Raw genomic sequence first — 12104 nt, 5'->3', positions numbered from 1 at the left:
ACTGGATTCCATACTCCTTATATTATATCCAAGCAATTGAGATTTTAAGATATGTGTTATAAACTGACTTCTGTGGCCCTCCTACCACAGACAAATACCACCAAGAATTTGGAATAACAAGATAACGTAACTTACTCCAAGTAAGACCAAATAATTTTCTTGTATTCTCCCTGCATCCTTTCAACCACTCTTTTAATAATAAGTGTGCAACACAATTATAAAATCTGGTTTTATTCCTTAACTATGTAAAAAAAAATAATTATTGTTACTGTACCAACATCTAGCTCCTAGACCAAACCAATTCCTATTGTAATTCTACCGATCACAAAGGAATGCCAGCAATGGTAACATTCACTCATTATGTCTATCAGGAATGATCCTAAATGTACTTCCATGCTTTATTACACAAAAATACGGTTACACAGCAATCACCAAATGCAAACTTGTTGCATATTTTTGCTCAGAATGTTAGGCAACAATTACTGTCTTCCTACAAAACATACGGCTTTGGCGACTGGTGTTTCAGATCCAAGAAAACAGCCCAGAGCAAGACTGAGTTTATTCTTACTTTACAGACGTTGTGGAGGCACTCTGTTGTCACTGGCTGGTAAACCAGCTCCTGGCAGCAGACACACATAAAGGATTGTTCCAGTTTCTTCAGAAAATTCTAGTGTCGGGCAAAGGAGTAAAAAAGACAAGCACTATTACAGCTCTCATAAATGCCACTTAATTACATAAAAGACAATGAACTTCCAGAAGTTAAGTCCTCCATATCCATGAGTGCAGCTTTCTAAAGGTAATTAGAAAGCAGGTCCATAACTGCTTCATTTCCCTGCTCTTCCACAAATCAGAGAACTAATGTTTTAAAGATTATTTACTTGTTTGTATGAGTATTGTTATAAACAAAATGAAACAGACTGGAGGGCTCATCATGCCTGATTCTTAACATAGGTCAGAAAATTTAGTAATTATGTTTGTTAACTGCTGCTAGAAATTTGCATGTCCCTGAAAGATCTCTGCCTCTGGAACCATATGGAAATCTTATCAGTAAGAATCTGTAGAAGAATGACCTCTCAGTAACTCAGCTAATTTTAAATTATTGTTTTCTCCTTTTTACAGACACATATCTCTATTGCCTGTCATCCTGCACAATTTTAAGAGCTGGAATTCCTTCTAGTCATTACAGACACTGGACAGAAGACAGGTAACAGTGTGTAACTTTACACAGTTCCTACCCAGTAACAACTGCAAGAGCATTACAGTAAAAACTAGTACTATGAGTAGAAGAACAGGGAGTTATAGGTGCTTTTTCTGTTACAGACACACCATAAATAGCTACTGGTAACTCTCAAATAAACTAATTATGTACGTCCATTTTTAGATATCCACTTTGCAACCAATGCTTTGGTTTTCACTGAGCTGAGTTTTATTAAGTTATTTTAACTTCTTAGTGCCTTGATTTCTTCTACAAAACAGCTAAAATAACCATGACCTTGACATCTATAAGACTAATTACCACTGTAAGACATAATATTTTGGGAGACACTCCTTTTGTGGACTTTTTTTTATGCAAGCGTCTATAGTCTCTTCAATCTTGAGCTACCCTTGCTATTTTCTTGACATTTAGGGGAAGGAATGTATTTTCTCTCTTACTTAAGGTTCCCTCTTGACAAAATGGGATAATCTAGATTTGGATTAAAGTATTTTCATTTCATATCTAAATCTGAAGATGACAGTACTTCTATACTCTGTTTAAACAAAGCTAGCAAGCTGTATTTTCTGTTTCTTTCTAAACAAAAAGTAGTGACTAAAATTATCTTCCTGTCTGATTTCTCACATCAGCACAGCACAAAAAAATATTTGTAATTTCAGAGAAAACATGCTCCCTTCAAAAATGAAAATAAAAAGAAAGGCCACTTCTAACTTCAAAATGTGTTTTGAGCAAGGAAATATCTCTATTAAGTTAGCGTAAACCAAGCCATCAACAGCAAATTGTACAAGCGAGGATTGTTTTCTTGGAATCAAAGTCTTAGAAATAAAAATAATGCTAGACAGTCTATATTCAGCAGAAGTTCAACATGCAAATCAGGTTTCAGGAGACACTCAAGATTTCTCCTAACAGTCCAAATAAAAGGTAAACATTAAAAATTATGCATGCAGCAAACATACTGGTCCTTCCTTAAGAGAAGCAAGTACTTCATCCCACAGTTTCTGGTTCATACAGTCTTCTCTAATCAGCCACTGCTGCTCTTGGGTCAGCTGGAAAGCCTCTCCTTTCCCTCCATCTCCCATCCTCATGGCTTTGGGTGTATTTGTAGGTTCCTCTATACCTGCTTAAGATTATGACCATCAGACACAGTAACAACAGAATGTTAGTTTGAACTAATAGAAGGGGAAGAGAAAATTGTTTCTAGAAGGGTAAAACATGGATTACACTCATGGATTGCGGCAATCAAATCCCTATTCCAACTCATACTCATCAGCATTGTTTTGAACTGCAGCACACAGCTGCACAGAAGGCTGTTCATTTTTCTACAGAGCTTAAGAGAAAAAAACTCCTTAAGAACAGTAAATAGGGTAAGGTCCCTACACTAGTACTTCATTACAGAGCATGTGCTTATCAATTTACATTAGCATTCCACATAACTTCATATTTCTGCAAAGTTTTCACGCTGCTGGCTTAATAAATGTAACATGACAGGCTTTGCTGATGAATGCTAAGAAGGTAAAAAGCAATACCATCATGAATTGTCCTTTTCTGGTTTCCATTACTCTGGCTGGTTGGCTCGTGTTTCACAGCTTGCTTTTTAACCTTATCTTTCTTCTCCCTACTAGCCATGGCTTCCAAATAACCTTCTGGATACTAAAATAAAACAGTACAGATTTAAAACAAAATCCATTGGCATACAGAAATTCCCAAGTACCAACAAGACTAATTTCTAAAAGACTTTAAAACCCTGTGAATACATATTTAAATAACAACTACAAAATAATGTTTAAAACCCTACAGGATGGAGAAAACATTTCAGTATCTATTACTAAGAAAGTGTAGTCAAGTCAAAGAATCTAATCCAGACTTGATTGTATTAAAAGGAACCTGATATCCATATCCATGCCCTATCGACTATACAAATCAGGCAAAGTTGAAGATGATGGTATGCTGTAAGACACACCATTGTCTTGCTAAGAAAAGAAACTGTATGTTGATTCTTCACATCTTACATGGATTCTGCAATGCCCAAGTCCTCCCAGGTCAGTTTAATTCTGAATACACTAATTACACAAACTCCTCAGTCATATATAGAGAAAAATAGATAAAAATGTGCAGGTTTTTCAATTTCTCAGACAGACTCAACTATAACAACAGTGGCTTGTAGAAATTCTTTCCAGCTTAAGGATCACAAAACTGGATTCAAACTCTGCATTTTCCAATCCATATATGCAAAACAATTCACTGCTAAGGCAGAAAGCTTCATCCACCGTTCCTTCTGCTGTGCCACTATTACAGGATTCTTCCAGTCTGCAGATAATCTGTAGTGGTTTTTGGCATTAAATCCTGCCACAGTGAAGTACAGGGGAAAAAAACGGGCCTTCAATTTAACTGATTTCTATTTCTGGAATTCGTTTACTGGAACCAGGAATAAAAACAACTCAGCGAGTCCTGATTCGAACCTGTACGCTCAGACCCAGTTTCTTTGACCGCTCCATTCCTTCTGAAGTCCAAGGTGCAGGCTCAACATCATCTCTCCTCAGAAGATAGCGCCAAACTAAAAATCCACATTTTCCAATTTCTGGCCAATATTTCACCACCTAAAGAACAATATAAAATTACTGCCATTATTTTATCACAAGCCAAACACATGCATATAGTCATGCTTCAATTGTTTAAGAAGACATGAGAAGACTAAGTTATCCATTACATTATATATTATACAGCAGCTGTTCCCTCAGGTGAGAAATTTTTGTATTTCTGATAAATACAGTGCTCTTAAAAGGCACGTGCCTTTATTTCAGAAGCTGAGAAGTCATTAAACACAGAAAAAGCTAGGATATAGTTGGAAGGAGTGAGGAAATTATTTGATTTCCAGGGATGAATATGACTCAGTAAGCTCACAGAAAGTAGCTGTCATATTCAACTTTATATATCCTATTACAGATTATGTTCTATTATCACTGCTCTGAATAGTTGCATTTTGGTTCTTCACAGAATAAGCTAGGGCTAAAAAGCTATCACGGAGAAAAAAAGAACTATTTCTAAGTAATAATGATGCATTTGCAATGTAACACATATGAGATATTTTGAACTAGCTGAAGAAAGATGTTATGTTGCACTCAGGAGAAATCAGGGTACCTTGTAAATGCCATCGTATCTGTTGCCTTCCTCTGGGGCATATTTGCTGATTCGCCGTCCCTTTGAACTGCGCACTACTCTGACTGGCTTACCAGCTCTCCAGTTCTTAGACTCTGCTCCATTTTTGTCATCCAGTGGGGCATCACAGTTAAGGGCCAATGCCCTAGAAAGAGATTTAAAGTCTTCATAAACCAGACTACTTCACTCAACAGATTTTTGAGAATTAATGTAATTAAGTCATATCTATTCCACTTGTCTAATTATGCTGTATCAAGCAGCACAGAACTTTTCAGTATAGTCTTTAAAAACGGCAGAACCAACGGATGCAATGGCATATATGCTACCAGGTATGGTAAGAAAAAAAATGGGAACACAAAAAATCTTGCTGTCAAGGTTTCAGATGAAAAATCAGCTGATATTTCTAAATAAAACAAACCAATCCTTTTAGATTCAATATTATTCATTTTTAGAATAATCCCTTCCTAAACAGCACTGAGAGAATTAAAAGAAAAATATAACAAAAGGCAAACTTTCCCTATCACTACTCCTCATTAACTGCAGATTTTAAGGCTTTATAAGTGTGTACACAAAAGCAATGAATATGATGAAAAACACAATAGAGAAAAAAAGTACATAGTAACCATTCAAAAAACCTCTAAAAATTAAGTGAAACCGCTCACATAAAACATAAATGGCCTCAGAGTAGGAGTTAGGTAATAGTAGCTAACTGAAGGACAAGCAGATCCCTTTACCCACTAGCTACCACCAAGACCCTCTTCCAGAAACCTGGAGCGAGACAGCATGAACACCTACTACGCCAAGCTGCCGCAATGAACAGTATTTCTACTGCCACAGCGTAGTTTGTTCAGGGATTGAAAACCCTTCAGAATCAGACTCAAACCAAACCAACCATGGATCTCAGAACTGAAGAAATTGTAGGGTTTATAAACAGCCATGTTATGAGTATAAACCCCACATGGTACAGAACAGTATGAGACAGGCATACAGTGAAATTGCTTATACAAAACCAAAACTTTAAAAAGGAAAAATAACTGGACAAGCAAAAGCAGTACTGATTCAACTACACGAATCATAACTTTCAGTATCAAAATGCTTGAATACTTGTATCAAAACCAGTAACTGAGAGCTGCCCCTTGTTACACTCCATGTGCACCAGTGCCTGCAAAGCTACAAGGCAAGCTTCACCAGTGGATTTCTCATCTGCTAAGAGCAAACAAATGCTGACACTAGGGAATCCAACTTTTAATTCTCTTCCTAAAGCAAGTTTACTCTGCTCCCTAAATATGCTTGTAACCTATTGCCTAAACCTACCTTCATCTTCCTTCCCCCCTTGCTCACATCACATTCCCTCTCTGTCTCCCTCCCTGCCTCTTCAGCAGCCGTGTCAAGCTTTTCCCCTCTCCCACCTAAGCACCACAAAAAGCTTGGAAGACTCCCTTTCCACTCAGCTTCACAGCAGCAGATCTTACCTAAAAGCAAATGTGGCAAAGAAAAGGTCTTGGCCTATCTCCACACCCCACAGGTGTTAAGTGGTCAGTTGCATTAGCAGAAATTACGCGTTCAGAAACAGAAGATGGAGAACTCCTTGTTCAGGCAGGCTTTTAGAGAATGTAAAATGACCTCAATATAAAGCAACACCCTAATTCCTTGATTTTCACAGAAAACTATGATGGAAGAAAGGGGTAGCAAAATGGAAAAGATTTAACATGGGAAAATGAACATGCTTGCTTCCTACTTACATTTTTTTATTTAACCATTGAAGAAGAAATTTAAAAAGAAACACCTGCAATATAAAACTTTCACCCAAGAGTTTTGACAAAGTTCTCATTAAATTGAAACAGAGTCCCCTGAAGGAAATTGTAGCACAATTTCAACAGGTGACATGAGTACTAGCTGCACCAGCAATACAGCAAAATATTTTATTGTGTGTGTGTTTCTTTAAATCAACAAAACCTAATGCTTGATAAAAAGCCTCTTAGCAGCAGGAGGCACCACTGTTTATAAAAGCAGCATGTACAGGGGTGAATGAATACAGCAAAATGCTGGTTTAAATTAAAGCACTATAACTCATCTCTTTGCTTTAGAATGCTTTTTAACTTTATCTTCAAAACTTACCTATTCATGTGTGTTAACGTCTGATCAAATGAATGTTCTCCAATCCTTTTATTGCCAGAAAGATCTCTACCTCCACTCCCAGTGTAAGTAAATTCATCTCCTCGATCCTGTGCAAGAAGATTATACTTTGTTTTAACACATCAAAGTAAAGCAACTCAATTTAAAAAATATGCAACTTCATTTGTTCTATTTAGTCAGAGAGAGAAAAACTATAATCCAAGGCACGGAAAGATGCGTTTTCAATTTCAGCATCATGTCCTTCTACAGCACTTGTGCCAGCACAAAGCTACTGGACTGGTCTGGACATAACATATTCTCCAGAAAAATCTTATTAATAAATTGCCTGCCTTAAAAAATTGGACTTCAGCACCTTTTAGAAAGCCATTTTTGAGAACAACAAAAAGAATATTCTGAGGAAGGGAACATATTCTAGCAAGTGTTTACTTGCTCTAGAGCTTTCATTTAGTTTACAAGAATATCATGTCTGTAGAATACATAACAAATACCTTGGAGGGATCACTTCAGCTCGTGCAAGAGGCTCAGTGCTATTAAGTACAAACAGCTCTAGAGCCTTACGTATAAGGCAGGTGCTTTAATGCAATAATAATCGCAGCTCTTCTGAAGTATTAAGAGCTTAAACTCATTTAGATTCACATTTTGTAAGCTGATATAATACTGTAGTGTATTTCCTACATAGAATTTTCTCTAAATTGAAGGAAGGTTGATGAAATCTTTTACCATGAACTGCAACAAAAGTAAAAATCTACATACATGTAAGTAAAGTGAGTATTACTGTTTTCTTTAGGAAATACGTCACAGAAGTTCACGCTACTCCTGACAAATCCAAGTATTTCTATATACATATATATATTTTACAAATAAATTTAATATTATATCTCTTTGGAGATGCAACTTTTTTGTACAAAGCATGAAGCAATAGTAGAAGAGAAATACTTAATAGGAAAATAATTTTTATATGAATTTTTATAGCAAAAATCTGAACATGTACGCAGTAGTAAAATTCAGTCAATTTCTTACCACTATTAAAAGTCTGACATTATTAAGGATCCAGTGCAAGACTGTTACAGATTATTTCATGACTGACAACAGCAGAAAAAGAGAAAGTTAGAAAGAGAAATGCTGGTTGAACAAGGCCATAGATTAACTTTAGAGATTATGTTTAATTTATTCCATGTAGGGAAAACCTAACAGAAATTCAGCTGCCACATTAGAGTATTTTTTGTTTGAAATTTATCTAGATACAGTAACAAACAAGTGCTATGAAGTTAAAAAAATACTCTAAACCTAACAAAGACATGTACAAACACTGGTATATAATTTCTTAAAACAGCCTACTTACTCTGCTCAATGAATCTCTAAAAAATAACAGAAATAGAATGATGTTGTACAAGGACAATATATGAAACAACTTCAAACGAATGAAAGACTGACAAGGTAAGAACTATTTACTAAGAAACGACATAAAATCAATTGTATAAAATAAGGTATCACAGAACTGAGATATGTTTAATTTTTCAGTGATTGTCAAGGAAAAAAAATATGCAGATCACACAAAGATGATTGTGATAAAAATATGAATAGGGATGGATTTGCTTGATGAATCAGGCCCATTCAAACAAATTGCATTTCAACTCTGGATAAGAAGCTTGTGCCAAGCTCAGAAAACCAGAAAGATGTATCTTGGAAAGTCAGAATCCAGAATGATTTGGGTTTCATAGCAAAGAAGAAACTGAACACATGTTCATGGTGTGGCAGAGTGGGGAAACTGCTGCAGCAGTTTTTTGATGCACAAGCAGAAATAAACTGAAACTGGAAGGTGATTTTTTTCCTCTTTTTAGAACATAATGTTGAGACAAATACTGAAATAACATCTATGTAAGAACGTAAAAAAACAGAAGAAAGACAAATTCCACTATATATATACATGAGGAAGATGGAGAAAATTATATAAAACACAAGACTGTTTTGTTTATCACAACTAGGTAGAACAATCTTCATGAGAAGAAGGTACTGAATAGTCTTTTTTATCATAACAGGTACTGAATAGCCTTTTTTATCATAACAGATGAACATAAATCAAGGACAAACCGCTACAGACTTGAGCCAAAAAAGCTCAAGCGAGAAGGCATAAATGCACCAGTATTCATCATTACCTGCTGGAACACACTTCTATAGAAAATGGGTTAAATGTAAAAGGTCTAAACCCACCAAACTTCCAATGTCTTCAGAGAAAGACTGAGTGGTTCTCTGGGTGGTACTCTAACCACAGGCAACCAGAAGGCTTTATGCTTGAAGAAAAAGTGTGGGTATAAGGCCTATGCATACATGCTCACCTCTTGAATGGATTCCACACTTTTGATAGTTTACATTTGCTTCTCTTTAATTATCCAAGTGTTCTATGCATAAACAGGCAAAACTGTATGGATTTGTGGGGAGCTGGAAATCCAGGGGAAGGAAAATGGAGGAGAAATGGAACAATTATGGAGCATAATTGTTACAGATCAAATAACAAGAAAACTGCATCTTTTAACACCCCCCCAGTGTAAGGAAGGCTCATTTCTGCTTTACTTCCCAGAAGAACTACACATACTTCTTCACATAAGATATAATAAAAAAAAAAATTTAAAAAAAAGGGATTGCAAGGAACTAAGACACACAGTCCCTAAAACTGGAGGAAAACAACAGAGATCCTGCCATACAGGGCACTCGCTGATCCGGACTGGATTAAAAGAAATGGGGAGGACATCTGAACCTCTGATACAAGAGCAACTCCTAAACAAGGAGAGAAAGAAAAATTCAGGAGGACATAAGTGCTTGTAAAGAGATAAAATCTAGAATGGCAAAAGTGATGCACAGACACAGAGTCCTTGTCCATGACAAATAGAAGTGAAATGGGGATGCTGGTAGTCCTAACGGGACTGGAGACCTAATGGAAGAGCTACAGAACCTACTTCCATCAGGGTTACGGTATTTCACTTTGGAAGTGGAGTATGCAAGGACTATTCACACAGCTTATCATTTGGGATCTTTTGATGAGTAGTGACTCATTATAGACAATGCGGGATCTTCCTATCACTCACAACAATGTTCAACTCATACCCTTTATGTGACCGATAAAGACAGAAAGATATTTTTTTCTCAAGAAGATCAGAAAGCAAAGCTTAAGATACTGATGCTGCTGTAAATTCTGCATTCATCAGTTAAAGGAAACATTTGGCAAAAGGAATTATTGATGTCTGCATATTCTTCTTTAAGAAACAAAGTAAAGCACTATTAAAACAGTCTCAGCTTTCCCCCTCTCTTTCTTCTTCCTACCTTTCCCCCATTTTCTTACCTCAAAATATGTAATTCTGCCATTTCTCTCCTCCTTTTCACAGCTTAGTTCAACTTCCTTGCACCAAAACATTCTTTCAGCAGCTAGTAAGACCTTTGTTATTCTGTCTTCTCTTACTGCCTTCTGTATGTCTCTCTTTCTTATGTTGTCTCCATAAAGTTATTTCTTAACTGTCCTGTTTGTAAAGTTTCATTACGTTATAGAGCAAATGAATTTCAGCCACAGTAGCACTGACCCTGGTATCTCATACTGAGGCATGTGAGTGGAAGATGAGCCTGAAGCTCTAGAATTATAAGCCAGTCATCCTCAGACACACAGCACAAGCAGATTGTGAGTTGTATTAAATTGTACTCCACTATTCCAGCGCTCTCACATAACCAGTTTTAAGTCTAACAGAGATATAATGGAGAATGAAGAAAGCAAATCCCAGCTAAGCGTCTGACCTCATTATTGCTATGGGTTGCTCTTATGCAGCAGCTGACAGGGGCACTAACTTCATTAAGCTGCTGGAATATCAACTACCTCAAGATAGCTCAAGTATTTTCTCCTTCCATTAACACCTCTGGTATCAGGCTTAGATTTCAAAGTTTGGTCCCAACATATACACAACAACTGTATTTATCTGTTAGTAAAAGACACTATTCTTAACACAGATTTTCTAGATGAGCTTCAACCTTCAGTCTAAATAACAACAAAAAAGTCTTACTGGCTTTCTTCATACAAGAAACCCCAAAATTTCATCAGTTCATCAACCCAACAATTCATCAGTACACCTCACTAAAACGTGATGAATAAAGGCTAAGATTTTGATTAATATGACAAAGCAAAATAAAAAAGCACTAAGCCTTTTTAAATGAGGTTATTAAATCCAAGACAAATATTAACTATCAGACAATTACATTTGACAGGATTTTCTTTTCCTAATAGTAGAGACACCTGAAACTGAATCATGTCATCATTTATCTCCATTAAAATCTCACAAGTCTGTATGCACGTAAGTGCTGAGAGAATTGGTCTATCTGCCCAATTGTCTGATTTATTTTTGATAATTTCATGGTTTAGCACTGCAGTAAAAAGTTTCAATTAAAAAGGAAAGGCTAAATTACATATTTCATTTATAAATCAATAAAAAACCCCTTGCATTAAGCGCAGAGCTTGAATATACCATAATTGGTGTTTCGGAGTCTTCCCCACAACCACCCTTGAAAGCAAGAACCTGACAGTAGTGCGGCACATTCCACCACGATGAAAACACTGAACCACTCCAGCGTTACCCAGTCTGGACCTCGGAACAGTAAGTAAGACAGCTTCAAGGCAGGAAGCAGCAGAAGGTGGCTAACGGGTGATGGAAGTAGGTCTACATTTTACAAAATAGTTCCCAAATGACAGTAATAGATAGCTACTGTATGTGCACCATTTCCTGAGATTTTTCTTATTCCTTTCCATGTTCAGTGACAAAACAGTGGATTACCAGACCTTTACACTGAACACTGGTATGTAAACAATTGAGGCTACCCAATCTGGATTCATCCTTCTGCTCCGTTCAAAATCAGTTCCAACCTCAAACCAGGTTCACCAAGGACAACACACAAAATGCCTTTTCAGGTCAAAGACACTTTTCTGTAGTGGGAGATTACTTAGAAGATAAAACAGGTTTTTGAGACAACATTTTAAAATTAAAATTATCTTTGACTATCTGTTGGAGATTGCTCATTGATTGTTCTACTGAGGGAAAAAAATCCTCCAATCTGTATGAGTAACTTCATTACCTTATTACAATCCTAGTTACAGCAAGGCAAGGAAAATCTTGCCTGTCTAAAAGACATGCACTTACTATTTGACGTTCATTTATTTCTATACATACAATTAGATTTTGTTACTTTGATCCTTCTTTTATTTCCTGTATTTAAATAAATGCTTAGTATCATAAGAATTCATTTTTGTAAGTGTTCAAGTGAAAAATCCACAAAGTGCAGCAAGAAAAGCATGGTTTAGACTCAGTTTAAAGCAGGTGAACCTGCCTTAGCAGGGTGTTGGACTAGACAACCTCCTGTGATTGTCTGACACAGCAAAGATTAGTAGAGTTATGCTGATCCTTCAGAATTTATGAAGGGAATAGATTAGCTATATTCCATATATTGCACTAATATGACTAATGCCTCTTGAAAATGCATGAATCTCAGAAAGTAAGTATTTCAGTATATCAGGCATTCACAAACAGAAACCAAGGCCTGCGTTCTTGACCTAAGGCACTATTCCAGG

At 36.4% G+C, this 12104-nt stretch overlaps 1 protein-coding gene across 3 annotated transcripts in view; it reads right to left on the bottom strand.

Annotated features, from left to right (window-relative positions):
* The window catches only part of UHRF2 (ubiquitin like with PHD and ring finger domains 2), a 103445-nt gene that overhangs the window by 2030 nt on the left and 89311 nt on the right, over positions 1-12104 (bottom strand). For 2 of the 3 annotated variants that reach the window (XM_080372295.1, XM_080372297.1), the window contains 6 exons: positions 6488-6594; positions 4352-4514; positions 3673-3810; positions 2740-2863; positions 2170-2333; positions 569-667 (listed from right to left, as the gene is read on the bottom strand). In XM_080372295.1, coding sequence (XP_080228421.1) covers positions 569-667; positions 2170-2333; positions 2740-2863; positions 3673-3810; positions 4352-4514; positions 6488-6594 — 795 coding nt within the window. The remainder of the gene's footprint in view (positions 1-568; positions 668-2169; positions 2334-2739; positions 2864-3672; positions 3811-4351; positions 4515-6487; positions 6595-12104) is intronic. The other variant, XM_080372296.1, reaches the window with a different exon arrangement.

This window comes from Falco punctatus (assembly GCF_963210335.1).
Source record: "Falco punctatus genome assembly, chromosome: Z".
Lineage (NCBI taxonomy): Eukaryota > Metazoa > Chordata > Aves > Falconiformes > Falconidae > Falco > Falco punctatus.
This window is presented reverse-complemented; position numbering and strand designations above follow the sequence as displayed.